The sequence below is a fragment of the Vigna unguiculata genome, chromosome 9 (assembly GCF_037176805.1).
Source record: "Vigna unguiculata cultivar grain cowpea cultivar isolate G323 ecotype 2 chromosome 9, ASM3717680v1, whole genome shotgun sequence".
In the NCBI taxonomy this organism is placed as follows: Eukaryota; Viridiplantae; Streptophyta; class Magnoliopsida; order Fabales; family Fabaceae; genus Vigna; species Vigna unguiculata.
Window position 1 is genome coordinate 42,649,255 of NC_140800.1, and position 20,501 is coordinate 42,669,755.

The window sequence follows — 20,501 nt, forward strand, 5'->3', positions numbered from 1 at the left end:
TATATATATTGTATGAATAAAATAATAAATTTTTTATTTTTAACACATCTCTTATATTTGTGATGTATCTTATATTTTTCATATTTTTGTAAGTTTTTAAATTTTTCAACACTCATAATATTTCATATTATAGTTATACTATATAACTCATAATATTTTATATTATAGTTATACTATATAACTCATAATATTTTATATTATAATATAATTCTTAAAATTTCATAAGATCATATTTTAATTAATTCCACATTAAATTTTTAATATCAAAATACAAACTTAAACAAATGTTTACTATATACTGGTCTTATACATTAGTCTTACAACAGAATCTCAATTACAATTATTAAAATAACTCAATTGTCCATCTATAATGTTATATTTTGTTAATATTTAAATAATGCTTTGAAACATATTTAACTTATTCTCTTCTTTTATAAACAAAAGTTGTATAACTCATCGATAAAAAGAAGAGGGTGTATATCATGTTAAGAAATAAACTAATATCTAGTATTAAAATATTAATTTCAACTATGTTTATCAATTTCTTACAATTTAGTAATTTACAAATTTTAAAAGAATATAACAAATTAGACTGGGATAACAGTAAAACTATCTATTTGGACATTTCCACAGAGATGGGCAAAGCCTCCAAATCCCATTTTGGAATCTTTATTAGCACAGAAAATTATTGAAACGAGTTTTACTTAATATAATTAATTTTTTCAACAAAATATTTTATGTACACCATGATAAATAAATAATATTTGGAAAAAGAAGAAATTGGTGGAGTTGTTGGGAGGTGCGAGTGGAGGTGAAACAGCAAAGTTTATTATTATCGGAAAAGAAGAAAAGAAAAACATATAGAATAAGAGTGTGACAACTCATATCCAGTGATGAAAATACATGCATAGGGCGAAAGCTCACTAAAAACACAACCACATTGCACTGCACCTTAACCCATAACACACCACCACCAGCCAATAACAGTGCACAGAATTTAATTAAAAGAGACGTCTCAAGCAAGGAGAGTGGGTGTCACGACCCAATCAACACCCATCACACCGGGTCCCACTCCTCGTTGTTCTCATGTACTAAAATCCCCAAATTTCATTTATGACAAGGACAGCAACACTCTCTCCTACCACATCGCAGAGTGTTCCACACTCTCCTTCTCCAGCGCGTCACTCCCTCCCCACAACACACTTTTCCATTAATCTATTCTGAGCCTCTTTCCCCTGCGCCGCGACGCATGCACCTTCGCTGCAGTCACGGAACCAGATTTTGCCACGGAATATACGGGGAGTGCTATGCTGAAGACGAGAGGGAGGTGCAGGGGATTAGGATGGTGAGGTGTGCAGGAGAGCTAAATCCGTGCCTTTTTCTTTAATGCATCTTTGCCATCATCTCCTCGTTGTTGCAATAAATAAGAGCTCCAGGGTGTTTGTAGAGAGAGAAAGTGCGTGTGTGTTGAGGGTAGAGAGAGAGAAAAGGTTGAGAAGAATCAGATAGGTTAGATTTATATACATATAATAAAGAATAGATACACTTGGAGTTGGAGTTACACATTATTCTCTCTCTCACTCACACTCAGAGTGCTAGACAACGCTCACAGCGGGGAGAGAGAGAGATGGAGGATCTCGAGGAGGAAGAGAACGTAGCGGAGGAGGTGTTGGGGTCAAGCTTGACCATGGAGAAGGTGGCGGCGGCGAAGAAGTTCATTGAGAATCATTATAGGGCTCAGATGAAGAACATCCAAGAGAGGAAGGAGAGGTACCGAAATTGTTGATTATTCAATTTTTTTTTTCTCAGCTATTCTCCAACGCCAGTGTTTAGGGAACTCAGTCCTTGCATTGAAATGGAGCTCAATGCTAATTAAGGGTTAGATCTTATAATTTAATTACCTTTTTCAACTTCTCATGCCTTTGTAGCCGAGGTAATCTCTGTGTGAATCACTGTATTTGGGCTTAGTTTGCTCATAATTGATAATTGCTCAATTTAACTGATCCTTGTGTGAATCTGTTTGGTTTGACTAATGATTTTTAAAGTAATCCATAATTGTCACACTCCATTTGCTTTGTTTGGAAGTTCTGGTCCTTGAGCTGAAGTTAATGCACGGGGTATTTCATACACGGTAATCAATTCATCCACATAGTTGAGTTGGCGTGAGACTCGATGGTTTTATTTGTTCTCACAGTGTAGAAGTTTCGGTCTCTTAGTTTAAGTAAATGCCATGGTGTACGATCTAGGCTCTTGATGATAAACCCGGTTTTAATTTCCCAATTCTTGTCATCATAAGTTGCCAGGAGTGGGCATGTAATCTGAAATCTTACACCCGTGCAAGTGAACAGTGAGTGAGGAGAAGTCCAAGTATGTCTTGGAGTATCATCGCACTCCTCAGCTTGATATCTGTATGCTTGTTTTGGTTTGATATTTATTGTCAAGCTGTGAATCTATAAATTAATTACCTTCTCTTATTGTGGTTAGACAACTAGGACCCGACATGTTCGTTCTTTTTTGCTTTATGCCATCTTGTGGTCATAAATCATAATTTAGCTATATTTGTTAATGCTGAGTAAGGTTTGTACCATCAACCCTGATCTACAAAGATATGGGTCAGACTAGGTTGTTTGGTTTGGATTAACTTAAAAGACTTAAGATAGTTGGTTCTGTAAAGATATAGGAGACCTATGAATATTTTCTGCACAATTCCCAAAAAACTAATTTTGATGTTTTCCTTGATCCTTATTATTTTGTTTACACTGCACATCCCTAACTGCATTTGTTACCAGTGGTTACATTCCTCTGTACTCTCTAAATCTCATTGGTTTTCCAACTTCATGTTTTGTTCAGCTCTTAGCAATTGAAATCTCTTCCTCAGTTTGGTGTTGAGTGACTCATTGCTTTGATGTGCCATGCCAGCATTTTGTCAATGCTAGTTTGATCTTTTCATGTACCTGTTGGGTTCGACGACTTCTCAGCCACAATTTTTTCAAAGTTCACATTGAATTCACTAGATTAAACGGAAACAATTAGTATTTTATTTCTAACAAATGTGTCTTCCCATCTTCACATCAGCACCTCACAGGATGTTGTAATTTGATAGCAGAGACCAAATTAAATGGGAACTAAAGGACAATAATGATGCAATGAAAAGAAGGAATGCGCATTTGTCTCATCTTGCTTAGTATCATAAGCAAGTACAATGATATCTTTAAACTGATTGAGCATTCTGGTCTCTGTTAATAAATGATTTGCCTCCTCTTGTTATAGTTAGACAACTTGAACTGTGCACGATCTTTATTGTTCTTTTTTACTTTTTACCTGGCTTCGTCCTAGATAATAATTTAGATATATTTTTTGATGTCTTGTGCAAGATTGTGCAATCAACCCTGATTGACAAATATATGGGTCAGCCTAGATTGACTGCATTATTAAAAGTACTCAAGATAATTAATCTCATAATCATACAACATTTTTATAGATTTTTTATTTTTTATTTTTACCATTTAATAAGCATAGCAAACAACTACACAAGCATCTCATTTGGTTCAATGCCAGGTGCCCAAATTAAACGAAGACTGGAAATAAAGGACTATGTTGATGCAATCATAAGGCTTGGAAAGTATAAGAAGTGTGTCTCAAACTACTTAGAATCATAAACAAGGACAATGATATGTTTTTTCTATAGATTGACTCTCTGGGGTCTCTAAGAATAATTAAATTATTTGCTTTGGAATTATCTTCAACACTGTGGATGAAATAAACTATGTATTTCACAATTTTTTTTCTTTGGAAGGTATGCCATTATGATATGATGCCGGTGTATCCATTAATGAATGAAATTATACTATTTAATGGCTTGACCATATGAGGAATTCGTCACCTTGTGTGATATGACATCATAGTTTGGCCAAATCTGGTAAAAGTGAAACAACCTAATGCATGCTCTTCCTTTTGTGAGGTTCATCTGAAAAAAGAAACAGTTGAAGATTCTAAAGTGTATCCTGGCCTCTGTTGTAGTGGTCATGCTTATTTCTTTTCATAAAACAGTCTCTAGTATGGTGCAAATCTCTTGTTCACCCTGTGTTTTGGAGTTGCTGACACTGACATTTTTTTTTTATTCAAGGCGTTGGGTGTTAGAAAGAAAATTAGCATCTTCGGATGTGCCAAATGAGGAGCGCATCAACCTTATCAAAGATTTAGAGAGGAAGGAGACTGAATATATGCGATTGAAAAGGCACAAGATTTGTGTTGATGATTTTGAACTTTTGACCATCATTGGAAGGGGGGCTTTTGGGGAGGTCAGTACTGCCTTGGCATGCATTTTTGTGCATGAAAAAGTTCTAGCTGGATAATAGGCATTATATTATTATTGTGTTGTCTGCAAATGGAAATCTTCTTTGTGCTGGCTGCTTACTATGTAATGGTATTATTTTATGCTAACTTGTTCAATTACAGGTCAGACTGTGTCGGGAGAAGAAATCTGGAAATATTTATGCTATGAAAAAGCTGAAGAAATCTGAAATGCTTAGGAGAGGCCAGGTGAGAAATATACACAGTGCTGAGTAGAACAAAACGTAAAAATTACTAATGGATGGATGTTCCAGATGTAAATTACAGACTTGGCATGTGATTTAGTATTCTTCATAGTCCCGTAAAGTTCTGTTGTGGTTGAAATGTATTATTCCAATGTTAATGTGGTTATACTGTGTCCATTTCAGAAGGATCACCCATGTTAGTGGATGAATAAATATCTTGAAGAATGCTTATTTGCTATTTTATTTACACGAGCTCCAATTTGTTAACAGGTGGAACATGTTAGAGCTGAGAGGAACTTGCTGGCTGAAGTTGCCAGTCATTGCATTGTGAAGCTTTACTACTCATTTCAGGATGCTGAGTACTTGTACTTGATTATGGAGTATCTGCCTGGGGGTGACATTATGACTCTGCTGATGAGGGAAGACACCTTAAGTGAAAATGTTGCTAGATTTTATATTGCACAAAGTGTTCTGGCTATAGAATCTATTCACAAACACAATTACATTCACAGGTTCAGTTTGGCTGTGCTCTTAAAGTTTTTAGCTTTATATGTTTTATCAGGGTTGATGGTTATAGGGTGATGAAATTAATTGTTTTTACATGCTAGACAAACATATTAATATTTACAATTGTCATCTATTTTTCAGAGACATTAAACCTGATAACCTACTTCTGGATAAAAATGGTCACATGAAGCTCTCTGATTTTGGTCTCTGTAAGCCTCTCGATTGTATTGCCTTGTCTACACTGCATGAAAATCAGACCATGGATGATGAGACTTTGGCAGAGCCAATGGATGTTGATGGATGTTTGCGTGATGCGGACAATCGCAGCAGCTGGAGAAGTCCTCGTGAACAGCTTCAGCATTGGCAGATGAACAGGAGGAAGTTGGTATGCTTTAGTTATTTAAACCCAACAAGATATTTTCATAGAGATGGTCCTAGCTTTTATCACGCTCATGTCTGTATTTGGTTTCATAGTCTGTATTTGGATTCTGTGGCCTAAATCAAAACCTGCATTGATATAAGAAGATTCCTTTCCTTTGAATGATACAAAAGTAAACAGAGCTAGAATCTTAACATTTATGTGTCTATTTTTCGGGTGGGGGGGAATATAATTTTCAAGAGTTCTTTAAGGAAAAAATGTCTTTTGAAGGCTCCTAACTCCACACTTTTATATTTGAATTATGAAAATGGGGAGGTTTTAAAATTTTTAAGCTGTGGTCCTTTCTGAATTGTAGAATGACTCTGTCCCTATGTTCAGTCTTATTGTATGGTTTGAGGATAGTGTAACTTGGGCTACTATGCAATTATTCTCTTTAGTAAGACCTTAGTTCTTGATGACGGTTGTTGTTGAATCCATTGCACATGAATTATGGTTTTCAATTGCATCTTCTACAATTACTATTACACTTCTTATTTTAATACTTCTGAAATAGGAAAGCCTTTCAGTTCACTCTGTTTCCTTGTTTGACGTTGCAAGGCATTTTCAACGGTGGGGACACCAGACTACATTGCTCCTGAAGTACTTCTGAAAAAAGGCTATGGGATGGAATGTGATTGGTTAGTTCTTACCTGAAGTATTTCTGTTTTAGTTCTTACCTGGGAGGATTGCTACTCTTTTTTGTTGTATTTAATCTATAAGCTGTAGTTATGTTCAATGTCTTTGGCTGGTCATTTGAATTTGTACAATTTTAATTGGCTTGAGCATATGGCAGGTGGTCACTGGGAGCAATAATGTATGAAATGCTGGTTGGTTACCCTCCATTTTACTCCGATGACCCAATAACCACTTGCAGAAAGGTACCAATCTTAATTAGTTTAAAGACTTCATATTATAAATTAATAATTTATTGCATCTCATATGTAGTTTAATCTGAAGGGGACTTGACACTTTGTGCCATTTCCTATTGTTACCGCTTGTATTCTTTCTTAAACTCATTCTACCGCTTTACTGTGTCCTCTAATGAAATCCTGGAAAACCAAAGGGAGACAAGCAGTTTAAGCTGACGATGTATAAATTGACACCGTCTCCCGTTGTTAGTACACATATTCTGAGACTCAAATATTTTATCACCTCTCTCTATTCCCCTGATAAAACATGACAACTAATAAAACCAAGGATAGGTGGCAAAAGCCTGGTGATAGTTGTTTCATCCCAAGGTCTGGGACGCTGTTCAATCATTTCAGTTAAGCACTTGAGCTAACCCTCATTTGCACAATTATTTAATTTAAACAATGTGAAAAGTTAACTAAAATAGGACACCAAGGTGTACTTGGATGGAGATGGGACGGGGAGGTTAGCTTATTTATTTATTTCTGAATTAGGATGATTTTATTGTGTTGATTAGAATAATAAGGAATATTTGAAAAATGACCTATTGGAGATGTAATAAAACTATTTATCTGCCGTCACTAATAATAACTCTAGCTTTTGGGAGATGTGATTTTTAAAATGGTAAAAGATCCATTGCTCGAAAATGATTTGGAGTTTGATTTAAACAAGTTGTTGATCTTAGCCACCCGCATTGTTTTAAATAGTAGTTAAGATTAAGGTAATTGGACCTCTATATCATCTATGTCTCCAGCGCAGCTTTTCTGCGAGGGAAAATGTAAGAGAAGTAATTAAACCATGTGGGTGTATTTTACGCCTTTCTAGTTATGTTACCTAGAAGAGTCAGTGTTTCCAAGATTCTGTTCTTTTTGGTTGGCACTAAGTTCACTAATTGTTTTCAGATTGTTCACTGGAGAAATCATTTAAGATTTCCTGAAGATACCCAGTTAACACTTGAGGCCAAGGATCTAATTTATAGGTTGCTGTGTGATGTTGATCATAGGTTAGGTACTCGAGGGGCCCAAGAAATAAAGGTAAGGTGTTCGTTTTATTTTAATTATTATAATATTGCCAGAGAGGCTGTGTCAGCCTCTTTTTTTTTTTTTCTTTACCTGTCATACTTAATATACGTTCTGTATATACCAGGCTCATCCATGGTTCAATGGTGTGGAGTGGGAGAAACTGTATGAAATGGAGGCAGCATTTAAACCTCAAGTCAACGGGGAGCTGGATACCCAAAACTTCATGAAGTTTGATGAGGTATAAAATAGGAACTCATCACGCTATCCCCATTATTTCCCGTTCTGTATATTCTCTAACAGAAGAACTGCTACGAACTGTTGGAAAAACTTCAAATATTTAATTTTGCCGTTAATCTTTTGAAAATTGTGCTTCAATGTTACCAGCGATTAGGGGTGTAAGTGGGTTGCGCCCAACCGGGTAATCCTAATCCAATCTAATCCTATTTCACTTTTGTAAGTTGAGTTGGGTTGTACTGTTTTAGTGCACCCAATTAGAATTGGTTTCTTCATGAGTTAGAGAGCCGATGAACTCGACGCAACCCAACTGGTGTTATTACTTGTCTAATAATATTACTATAAAAATGTTATATGTTTTATGTGTGTCATAAGTATTGTTTTTACCTTTTAAATATTAAGAAACATTAAAAGTATTTATTTTGACAATTTTTTTTAAAGGTAACAATTTTTTTAAAATTACCCCATTTTATGCTCCGGTCCAATCCAATTATAATAGGGGTAGACTGAATTGGGTTGTTAAATAAAATATAGTTAAACTCGGTCCAACCCGATTATTTTAATTGGGTTGAGTCGAAAATGAGATTAAATTCAGTCGAAACCAGACCACTTACACTGCAACCAGCAATTTAGCTTGACATAACAAAGTTTCTGTTGTTAAATGTAGATTTGTCTTGGTTATATATTTCTAAATTTTGATACTCTTCATGGCCAATGTGGGACTTTTAAAATGAAAAAGGTAACCTCCTCCCCCCACCCAGGATCTGATAATTGTTAAAAGCTTGGATTGTACAATATGTGGAAGTTTGTGGGAATCTTTGTCTAAAAGTGAAGCTTTACCAATCATGGGCAGTTATTATCTTGAATGTATTTTCCCTTCAATCTTTCCACTTCAATCATGTTATCTTTGTCCTAAAAGTGAAACATTACCAATCATGAGCAGTTAACATCTTGAATGTATTTTCCGTTCAATCTTTTAGTATAATAAATTCAGCAACACCCGTTAAGCTGTTGAACTGAATTTAGCAAAGGAGATCTGGGACAGAGATTTCAATTTTGGACATTGAACCTGCTATTGTTACTTTTCCTCTCTAATATAGTTTTGGAACCCTTTCTTGTATAAGGTTCCCTTCTTATGTTTGTTCTAAGTAACATCTATTCCTAGAACTAAGACTTACTTCTCGCACTAAGAGTTCTTACATCATCTTTCCACTTCGATGACATTTTTTTATGTATTCTTGATTGCATATAATGCCCATGTTTATGTTGTGTACTTGGCTGTAGAAAAAGCCTTCAAGATTTTCTCATTGTATTCTTTGGGGAATTGTTAGGTGGATCCACCAACAGCGGCAAGAAGTGGGTCTGGATCCTCACGAAAGGTACACTTGTTTGGATTAGTTTCTTTACACAATTTTCTTCGTTAAACTTTTTCACTATCAATTGTTATATGTAAAGACGTGTTATGGACTTGTTTGGGTAAATTTCCATATTTACTTTTAGGAGAAGAAAAAAAATTTAAATAGACTTCCCCATAAACTTAAATTAGTTTATGTATGATTTAAATATTATCTTTTAGAGAACGTAATACGGGAGAGCTTGTACAATTGAGCATACACAGGCTAATTTCAACTTATGAGAAAACTCATTTAATTTTTTCTTCTTATTTCTCTAGTAGATATGTTTATTCAAACACACCTTAAATTGTATTGTGTTTATGACGAATATAGTTGTTTGGATCACACTTTAAGGTTTTGATTAGAAATATTGTTTTGAATTTCTAGCCATTCCTAACGCATCTGTGTTAAAAAAAATGATAAAAATATATTATGCTAGTGTCAGATTCTTGCTCCTTGGGGCTGTTATACTTCCTCTCGTCAATTTGGTTTCACTGATTTGTGATACTTTTTCAATACCGTTGCTGATAACAGTTAAAATTTATACGAGTTATGAAAATAATTTATTCTTTATTGTTCTTTATATCAAAATTATAAGATGGCGAGTATGCTTTTCATAGATAAAGCGAGGTACCCTTTCATCTTCTTGAAATATATCTACTTAGGTTAGTGCGTGTAATGGCATAAAAAGGAATTTGTTGTATGATTCCCACCTATCAAGGGTGGTAATCAACAATCGAAACAAACCATGTTGCTTCTATAAATTTTTCTTGGTGCTAAGCTGGGTAGTCCAGGAATTGTCTATTTCGACTTGTCCAAAAAATGGGGAAACAAACAGCAATTTGTTTGGAAATCGATGGAGACACAAAGGGTCTCCAACGAAAGTCTGCCGAAGAAGAGAAAGAAGGATAATGGCAGTTTAGGGAATGGATAGCAATGGTTTTCTTGTCTCTACTGAAGGGACAGTTGGCAGCAGGATAGTGAAAATGAGGGTGTAGCAGTGATAGGAAAGGACGTGTAGGGTGTGCGGTGGATGGGTAATTGGGTAGTGGCTGGGGTGACAGGGCAGGGAATGCACTGTTTCTATCCATGATATCTTTCTTTTTTATTTTATTTTACCTTTATACGTTTCCTGCAATGCAAGTTTCATTGTAATCAGACTTTTAATTTCCTTCTTACCGTTGGTGAAGGACAAGTGCATACTGCATGATCATATATCCTTTTAATCGATATTGTTCTTTCTTATATTGGAATCATGATTTCAAAAAACGGTTCGTGATCACAATTTTGGACGTAATGTAAAGGTATTGCAAGTTTACAGTAACTCTGATTTTGTGACCTCAATTTGTAGCTATAGTGGGCCCATTTATCTGCAATTTCCTGCAATATCAAGAAAAACTGCAAAGTGGGATCGATTCAAAATCTTGATTAGAATTAAATAAATAAGCAACTCTTGTATTTATTTTCTTTTTAATCTTTCGTTTCTTCGATGTTAGTTACAGTAGGGAGCAACTCTTCCTTTCTAGTATCACTACCCTTCTCATCTTCCTCTGCTTTGGTTAAACACTTGATTTGCAAGGCATACGTACGAGATTCTAGTGTGACGTTTATGGGTCTTAGGCTCTCCGACTACAGAGCTAGCTATTGTGATGGGGTTCTCCAAAGATTCTTATTAATTGGCATTAGAGTCTTTCACCCTGGCTCTCAACTGGAAACAAGCAGAGCGGGTCGTGACGCAACACTGACATTTTAGTGTTTGTTCAGGACTAATCATGGACTAGCCAGCTCATATAACAGGACTGAGTGTGGTGGGATGTTAGGAACCAATCTCATAGACTTTAGGATCCCTTATTACTGTAGTTAACTTTCGTGGTGTGGTTCTTCGCTCTCTCGAGATTCTTATAAGCATGATTTGAGCTAAAGTCCTTACAGTCACTACAAAATACCTCGCGAGTTGTTTCAGCTGGCATCTTATCAATTTGTTTTGCCCTTGTGTTAGACTGTTATTACATGACTACAGAGTCAAAAGTCTTTATTTGATTATTCTGGTTCATAGTTGGAGAGTGTTTCTCAGTCTTCAATAGCTAATTTTTTGCACTATACTTTTTTATATGATTTTAAGGTGATTATTATAACAGCCAACGAACTTACTATGCAATATTATTCTTTGATTGGATGACAATTGATTACTTATTCTTCTTCTGTCATTTTCTTTTAGTATGTAATATGTATCCATCAAGTATGACATTTAATAAATTGTTGACTAGCGTATTTTTTGTTTCAAGTATCTGTTATACACCTTGCTATTATAGTTAGACAAAATGGCATAATTTAATGTTTGAACTTCCTCCTAATTCCCACAGATGCTAACTACCAAAGATCTAAGCTTCGTGGGTTACACTTACAAGAACTTCGATGCTGTAAAAGAAGGGCTTCGTCAATCTTTTGGTATGTCTAGTGATTACCTTCTGTGGCCATGAGAACAATTCCTAGTTATTTTCTTGCAAGTTAACCTCCTTGTCTTCTTTCTCAATGTACGTGTGCATATCAAGCTCCAATTTTCGCAATCATTTCAAAATAGTTTTAACTGTTGAACATGCTGGATCAAACTAGTTGTAGTGTTCCTGAATACTACGCTGACATAGGATATAGGGATCAAAACGGTATTGCATGAAGGACCCAAGGACGAACACTGGTTCCAAAAAAGAAAAAAGGAAGTTTAGAAGCACTGAATTTGATCTGGCATGAAACAGTTTGAACGAAACTTAAAGACGAGCTAGACCAACCCAATAGTTGATTAAAGTTGACTAGATTAATGATCTAATAATTATTTGCAGGTGATTCTATGCAAGAATATGCTTCTAAACGGGCAGCTGAAGAAACAAATTTACAAATGCTTGCGTCTTCTGGAGATCCCATGTTACCGTAAGTTTGTGCAAATTGAAGTCCACCGTGTTGAGTTTTTGTGTACTTGCTTTGGCTTTAAATATTGGCCAAGAACATGTATTATGGAACCTTAATTCCTATGCCATTTGCAAGAACAGTGTGTACAGCAAGTAGTTGAACAGCATTGTGAAAGGTTGTAGGGTAAACAGCGTGTGTGTATTTGAATTTTCAACTTAGGAACTGAGAGTTGTGCGATTGAGTGCTCCTGTCCTGGCTGCCCAGGTTGGCTGTGGAAGACTTGCCTTCTCTAGTGGCAGTTGCTGGTTTAATGTTAGTTATGGACAAATTCCTGAGGAACCATTAAAGCATCCTGAAAATTATTCGATGTGATGTGTACATTTATTGAAACATAGCAAAATTAAACTATTAAACACAAAGACAATGCATGGCCATGGATCCTGCTATTGTCTTTAGCTGCTCCGTTGCTTACCCTTTTTCCTAAATCAATTTTATGTTGAAAACTGCACTCACTCACGTCTACCTCACTGCCTAATGCTTGAATTGAATGAATACAAACATTTTCTTAATCTCTAACACCCCACTAAGGATTGGCCTTCTAGCCCATGGCCAACCATTTTATGCTCAGTTTATCCGTTGTGATTGATTGACATTTTCTGCCCTATTTTACGATTTTCTGGTGGTTAAGAAACGAGATACAATCTTCAAACTAATCTTATCATCTTCACCATGATTGTCTTCAAAAGCTTGTGTCTTTATCTAAATAAGTGAGGATTTGATAAAAATGAAGAATTTAAATTTATTTTGAGAACTAAAGTTTCTGATTAAATTTTATGCTTTATTTATTTTTAATTCATTCGTGTTATTTCTAATCGTTCTATCAATTTCAGTATCACATTCTCGGAATGAAAAAACAATACTTATAATTTTAATACATGGAATGTTTTATGTTACAATTTGATAAATAGAATCATAACAACAATACTCGGCAATAATCATCTTTAAATGAGTAGACGCATAAAAAATAAATTAAATTAAATGCGAAAAAAATTAGTTCTGACTAGGTGCCTGTGTATTAATTCGTGCATGACTAAAGTAATGGTGGGTTGTGGGACTCCCATTTCATTGGTGGGACATCCCTTTCAAATAACCAAAAACAAACACATTATATATGACGAAAAGTCTATTGTCTCATCTTTTTGCGATGAACGCTTTCCAACGAAAATGTCGAAAGGCTATTTTTTTTTTGTTATACTTTTAAAATATACAGTAGCCGGTGAAAGTAACTAAACTAATTTCCGCTCAACCTGTGATAATATTTTAAGATACAATTCATAGCATTTCTTTTATACCAAATGCTGACTTCATTGAGCCCCAGATGATAATACGTCACAAACAACATCAATGATTGATCATAAACACAACCTTTTCCACACTCACTCTTTTGCCATTCTTTTTGTTTTAACTCAATTTCTTTGCCCTTACCCTTCAATTCAAAACTTTCTAACTAAAATGATCATTTGTTAAAATAATAGGTTTTTATTTTATTATATACATATACATATATATATATATATATATATATATATATATTAATGCATAAGTTAAAATAACTTGTTAATGTTTGACATTTATTTTTATCTATCGTATCCTGTGATCTCACATCACTTAAAAGATTTAGAATGATTTAAATATTTATTTCTTCTCTCATCTTTTGATATGTCTTTTTAAGAATTAAACCGAAGTTTCAACAATTTATTGAGTTAAGAAGGAATCACACTCATTTTTATGATTTTCAAAATTAATTTTATTTATATTTTTGTTAACAAGAATTGTATTCGATATATTTTTATATAGTATCTTTCAACTTTTTTTTTCTATTTGAACTACTTAATTAAAATTCATAAAATTATATAACTCACGACTATTTCTCAAATCTTCGTGAATTTAAAAAATTCAATTAATAATAAAAATATAATAAAGATTGTATTAGTTATATATTATTAATATTGATATAGAAAAAAATTAAATTTGCCATCTCAAAAAACTTTCAGTTTAGGCAAATATCGTTTTGCAATTATATTAGCAAGTCAAACTAAAACCTTTCTTCAATTGATAACATTTTAAAGATTTTTTTTCGAATTTTTGAAATATAAAAATAGCAGATACAGTATTTATTCTCAATTAGTAATGATTGAGGAACTGTTTTTTGAATTTTGGCTTACCTAAATGTAGTTAGTTATGTGATATGTGAATATTCAATAACACGAGGAATCATATTTCAAAAATTTTAGTAGCATATAACATTTAATTTGTTTAAAAAATATATTTATTAGAAAAGTAATTAATTGTAATTTCATTTTGAAGCATCTTAATAGTTTGAGATTAGATATAATGATTTTAGATTCTAATTATACCAACCAAATCCTTTAAATACGAAGTCTTCCAATTGAAATATATTTACATTTTAACATCATTTTTATTATAGGGTCATAGTCAGATTATAAATTCAAAATCGGAGTATTACAATACCTTTTATTGTATTAGAGTATGCTAACAAGTCAATGACAATAAATATAACAAAATATTTGTTATTTTTAAATTATATTAGTACACATTTTCAAGTTAAAATTTTAAAATAATGAGACAAGAAAAAAATTAAATTAAAGAAAAACATGTTATACTCTTACAGTAAAAAGTTCTAAGAGTGATAATGTATAAATTAAAATCATGAGTTACTTATCCGATAAATATGAAAATTCAAAATTAATATAAATTTGAAAGATCCTATTAACATGTTAAATATGAAAAGAATAAAAGTCAACATTTATAATATATTATAAAAGAAAAAATGAGATCTAAAATGAAATTGTTGCATATTTTAGCAGTAAACAATCTCCTTATATAAAATTTACTGCATTTGGAATAAAAAGAAATGTGTTACTTGAGAAGCATGATTCCTTTAAGAGGAAAAGAAGTTATAAAATAAATGCGAAGATTAGATTGAATGGTGAAAAGTGAAGGGAGGTTGGAGATGGAGGAATGGATGGGTGGAGATGCTTTAATATGCTCTTCAAGATTTGACATCTGTCCAACTCCATTGTCTTCTCTCACACAACAACACAACACAACACAACCCAACACAACACCCTACTTCTCTTTTTTCTATGTTGCCTCTTTCTCTTTTAAGCCCATTTTTCTTTCAATAAAAGTTTCTTTTTTTACTTAAATTTTAGTCATTTTCTTTCTTTCTTCTCCACTCCCTTTCTCGCGCTTCCAACACACACCCCAACACACTCAGGTATGCTTATTATATCTATGTCACACCCAGCAAAGCTGTTAATTTTATTCACTAAAATGGTTTGGATTAAGGAAAGTCCATGTTTTTATTTTGTCTCTTGATTCTTTGTTCCTTCTTCCATCATGGGTCTCTGGTGTCGCAGTCAGAAGACAAGGCAGTGAGAAGAGAACAGAAACGAAGGAAGGAAGTAAGAAACTAGACTCTACATGGTTGACAAAATTAGGTAATGAATCTCTTTTTCTTCTTTATTTCTTTTACCTTTTTTCTTTCTTTCTTTCATTTTATGATTATTATTATTGGACGAGGTTGAGGTGTGTTGCCTCAGATCCAGGCAACTCATGGTGTAGTGTGAAAAAAAGGGTGTTATCTTTTGAGGGCTTCCTTGTGATTCCTGAGACTTTGCTTTTCCTGGGGTTCTTTCTCATGACCCTTTTCTTTTAACTCAATATTTCTTGTGTGTAGAGATAATGAGTGTTAGCTTTGTTTCTCCTCTCTCTCTCTGTCTCTTTTATTTTTGTGGGTTTTAATCTTTTTTGTTTTTTTGCAGATAAAGTTTGTTTCTTTCATGTTTCGTCTGATTCTGTCTCGCCAGAGTTGACGAAGGTAGACAGAGAAGAATCTAGAAAAGAATATGATAATAGTTGAAAAAGGGTGTATTTTAGCTGATTTTGATTGAAATTTCCGCAAATGGAAATTCGGATCCATTGCTGTTGACCAGATCTGACTATCCCCATTTCACTTTCGCCACCTTTTAACTATTCCATGATTTGCATAGGTTGAATTTGCCTCCGTCTCTGGGCTTCTTAGACATGGGAAATGGTTTTTTTACATCCACGCTTGGCATTCCAGGATCGTTTTCACTCATGAAAGACGGTGATAATTTGGTTCAAATATGACAGGTTGTGTGATATCAGTAGGGTGGGAGGGTAACTTTTCGTACTACATAGATAAGGATTTTGATGGAGGAGATGTCAACCACGGTTACAGTGCCACTGAGAGTAGGTAATTCAGTGTGTGATAAGCCAACCATTACTACTCACATGGATGTGTCCAGAATTAAGCTGATGACAGATGCAGGGTTGTTATCCAATTCTATAGCTAAGGTTTCTACCGATACTTTTATTGCTGATGAGGATCTTGACAGTGATTGTCTTGTGGAGGAAGTTGGTAGTGCAGCGGTCACACCACCAGAACAGGGAAGAGTAGAAGAAATTCCGATGTTGGGTATGGTGTCCCAGAATATAAACTCTTTGGTTGTCGGTGAAGAAGTTTTAACCCCAGAAATTGAGGATGATGATTTGATATCGCTGGAGGGTGATCCAATTATTGATAGTTCTCTTTCAGTAGTCAGCGAGAATAGTAGTTTTTGTGGAGATGAGTTCATCAGTTCTGAGGTTTCTGCAGATTTAGGGACAAGAAGTTCCATAGAAATCGAGAAAAGCATCACCACTGTGAAAATTGCTGCCAGGGCCACTGATTTGGGTGTGTCAAATGTAGTTGCAGATGTGGCAGTTAGCGTTGAAGAAGAGACTGGAGTTATATCTGGCCCAGAGCCTACTACTGGTGTTCTTCATCAACGAACTCTAGAAAGATCTGTGAGTGGAACAGTTGGTAGAAGTGTTTTTGAATTAGATTGTACCCCACTTTGGGGATTTACATCTGTGTGTGGAAAAAGACCTGAGATGGAAGATGCACTCGCAACTGTACCTAGATTTTTGAAAATTCCTATTCAAATGCTAACTGGTGATAGGGTACCTGATGGAATAGACCAATGTTTCAGGGAGCAGACAGTGCATTTCTTTGGAGTCTATGATGGCCATGGTGGCTCTCAGGTAATGTTTTATTTTGCTTTTTACGTATTCGAATGTGTGCAACCATTAAGCATTCTTCACACGGAGCTTGTTTACGTTTAGGTGGCAAATTATTGCCGCGAGCGCATGCATTTAGCCTTGGCAGAGGAAATAGAATCTGTGAGAGAAGGTCTTTTAGTTGAAAGCACCAAGGATGATTGTCCAGATCTGTGGAAAAAAGCCTTCAGCAGTTGTTTTTTGAAGGTTGATTCTGAAGTTGGGGGTGATGTTAATTCTGATCCTGTTGCCCCAGAAACTGTTGGATCAACTGCTGTTGTTGCTGTTATATGTTCATCTCATATTGTAGTTTCAAACTGTGGTGATTCAAGAGCGGTTCTGTGTCGTGGCAAAGAACCCATGGCCCTATCAGTTGACCATAAAGTAAGCTACCTCCAATTGTAGTTTTGTGTCTTCTTTTAAAAGAATTTTAACCAAATAGAAGAAATTTATGTTTGATTGTTGTGTGGTTAGCCAAATCGACCCGATGAATATGCAAGAATTGAGGCCGCCGGAGGCAGGGTGATACAATGGAATGGTCACCGAGTTTTTGGTGTTCTCGCAATGTCAAGGTCGATTGGTATGAGCTTAATCAGAAGTTTCACTTTATTTCCCATGCTGTAATGATTCGGTTACTTAGTTTATGGATGGAAAAAGGAACATTGGTTGCATTCTTCATATCTGCACTCTTATCTCTGATAGAAATGATGTTATTATCAAGATTGTGAAAAGTTATTAATTTTAGAGTCTTTTCATTTAGTGACCTATGTACGTTTTCCAACTGTCTTAACCGATTTTCTGTCATCTTTTTGTATCACGGCCTTTCTTGTGTGGTCAGACATTCATATTACCACTCGCATTTCTGTTCTCACTTTTTCTCTCATGTCATGGGTCCTCCAAAAGTCGAACATTTAATACCATAACAATGTTATAATACTTCGTCTAAGCTTGATAGACATTAAAATCACAAACCTTGAATGTCCTTTTTCATTCAGCTATGTTTTTGTCTTCTATAACATCACCAATTTCCTCATCATTCCTTCCGAGTCATGTTCCCTCCTTGCTAAAGTTGTAACGTACATACTCTCATTCTTATAAAGTGAAAAGTACTATTTTCGTCTCTGAAACTCAAGTTTAAAGTTAATTGCTTACCTAGTCTTTTTAAAGCTGTAAGATACACACTCTCACTTATTCTTGTAGTTGTGTGTAATTCCTTAATTAAAAGTTTTTCTTCTGCAAAAAGCATGCAATTAGGGATAACGTTTTGTGTCTTTGTTTTTACTTGGAATAAATCTATAACTTCCAGTTCTAAGCTTAAGATTTGAGTTACAATGAATGTACACAATTCTTATACCAAGATTATCTTTCAACATTCAATGATTCACCCGATAAAACTTAACAGACTTTGTTTGGACAAGGTATATTATAGGGGAAACAATGCTGAGAAAGCAATCTTCATGGGGAGTTTCAAAATCCAAAGGGAACTGTCCTCAAGCTGAGCCTTTTTTCGCCCCCAGATCTGTTTACTTCTAAAAACTTTGTTACATCATAAATTTACTTAAAAAGTTTCATATGGGGTAATATGAAAATTGCCACATGCTATGGACACTCAAAATGATTATTACGCTTTGTTTCTGCTTTAATGATCTGTTTGTGCCTGTATTGTGTACTTGTGCACACTGAGGTTGCATGTCTTTGAAAAGTTTTTGTCGAAAGCTGTTTTTGTTAACTGTTGGCTTGATAATTATACAGGTGATAGGTATCTGAAGCCATGGATTATTCCAGATCCTGAGGTGATGTTTCTTCCTCGTGCCAAAGACGATGACTGTCTCATTCTGGCCAGTGATGGCCTGTGGGATGTCATGACAAACGAAGAGGTGTGCGACATCGCTCGGCGGCGCATACTTCTCTGGCACAAGAAAAATGGCATGCCACTGTCCTCAGAAAGGGGAGAGGGAATTGATCCTGCTGCACAAGCAGCTGCAGAGTACCTCTCAAACCGTGCCCTTCAGAAAGGAAGCAAAGACAACATCACTGTGATTGTGGTGGACTTGAAAGCTCATAGAAAATTTAAGAGCAAGACGTGACTGTTTCTTCAACTGCACCTGGGTGTTAGAAGATATTGAAAGCTGAATTATGATCGAATATAGTTTTTTTTGCCCATAAATTTTTCATATGGGCATCAGAATAGCACCCTGTACAATACATCCACCTCTCTCCCCTTAGATCACTCAACTGATTAAGAGTCTCCTTGTACACTGCCACATTGGGGCCATGTAAATCTTTGCTGCTTTTGTAGGTTGGTGTAGGAGACCACTTCCATGTTTCTCTGTCACCATATTGTATTCATTATTATGCCTCCGAGAACAAAGGCTCTGTGAGGTATTTACTTCATATTGTTTTTAACCTGTGTTGTTTATAAAAAGAAAGGTAGTAGTTAATTGGCATTGTTGTTTACAAGTTTGTGATGATTTTATCCTTAAAATTAATGTGGCAAAGTTATTCTCTCTGTTTGGAGACTGCTCTAGAAATTTATGTCGGTGGTTTATGATGACTCGGTTCCAGTTGTTGTATGCAATCATGATGATGGTGGGGACAGTTATGGACAAGGTTGTTTCAGAAAAATCTCAGTTATATATTTCTACTTTTATTTGCATTTTTGGTATGCGATGGTATAACTGTTCTTGTCCATGGTTGAGTAATTGCGTATATATAGGAATGTGGTTTCTTATCAAACACTATTAGACCTTGTCTCATTCTTCTTTTCTTAAAAAGATCACTGTAGATGGATCAACTTTTGAGATACTTATAATCATTCAACCATTGAGGTTGCCATTTTAGAGATATTTTCCTTTTTCATGGCTGTGATTTGTGACACATAAATACCCAAACATTGGAGTTCTGATTCAGATTGCTGCGAGTACTAGGGCCAACTTTAGGTCCTACGTGTTTGCCTGTGTGCTGCTTTCTTGTTTTGCAGCAAAATAAAACTGGAAGAAAATGACTTCTGAGCCGCAAGGCAAGGTTGTTGCATTGTACGACTTTGTTTTGCTCCTCTAAAAGGTTTAATTTGCTAAAAAACAAAAATAATACAGAAAAAAACACCAATTAAGAAATTAAGAATAGTAAGATTTAAAAGAATTAAAAGTTTTCTTGATGAAAATGTATTACCAGGATTCTTATTAAACAAATGACTTGTTATCCGTCAGAGTAAGTTGATGTTAAATTTTGTGAACTTTAATTTCTACAAAGAATTTAAATTTAAATGTTCAAAAAGGTATAGAAGCTAGTACCCATAAAATTATTCTTTTACAGGAGTAAAATGTTCTTAAAGAATTAAAAGTGAATATTCATAATTTCAAATATCAATGTATTGATTTTGTCTTCCAATATTATCATTTGTAGTTATTTCGTCTGAACATTAATG

The 20,501-nt window shown here is 34.7% G+C and overlaps 2 protein-coding genes across 3 annotated transcripts; both read left to right on the forward strand.

The window, feature by feature from the left end:
* Window positions 1-1,432: 1,432 nt before the first annotated feature.
* On the forward strand, window positions 1,433-12,293 carry LOC114163385 (AGC (cAMP-dependent, cGMP-dependent and protein kinase C) kinase family protein). Of its 2 annotated transcripts, XM_028047693.2 has the most exons (12): window positions 1,436-1,770; window positions 4,127-4,301; window positions 4,459-4,542; window positions 4,809-5,050; window positions 5,187-5,430; window positions 6,022-6,101; window positions 6,257-6,341; window positions 7,275-7,406; window positions 7,519-7,632; window positions 8,960-9,007; window positions 11,386-11,470; window positions 11,860-12,293. In XM_028047693.2, exons 1-12 carry the CDS (start codon window positions 1,628-1,630, stop codon window positions 11,949-11,951), a joined length of 1,524 nt encoding a protein of 507 aa, XP_027903494.1. In that variant the 5' UTR covers window positions 1,436-1,627; the 3' UTR covers window positions 11,952-12,293. The 2 variants fall into 2 exon arrangements, with proteins under 2 accessions (XP_085522559.1, XP_027903494.1); XM_085666433.1 differs by lacking the exon at window positions 11,386-11,470 and having other exon boundaries at window positions 1,433-1,770.
* A 2,725-nt stretch (window positions 12,294-15,018) lies between these two features.
* LOC114162920 (protein phosphatase 2C 50-like) lies at window positions 15,019-19,521 on the forward strand. The gene is made up of 6 exons (XM_085666901.1): window positions 15,019-15,227; window positions 15,370-15,450; window positions 15,775-17,059; window positions 17,141-17,458; window positions 17,549-17,654; window positions 18,827-19,521. The coding sequence occupies exons 3-6, from the start codon at window positions 16,187-16,189 to the stop codon at window positions 19,159-19,161; spliced, it is 1,632 nt and encodes a 543-aa protein (XP_085523027.1). The 5' UTR covers window positions 15,019-15,227; window positions 15,370-15,450; window positions 15,775-16,186; the 3' UTR covers window positions 19,162-19,521.
* The last annotated feature ends 980 nt before the right edge of the window (window positions 19,522-20,501 follow it).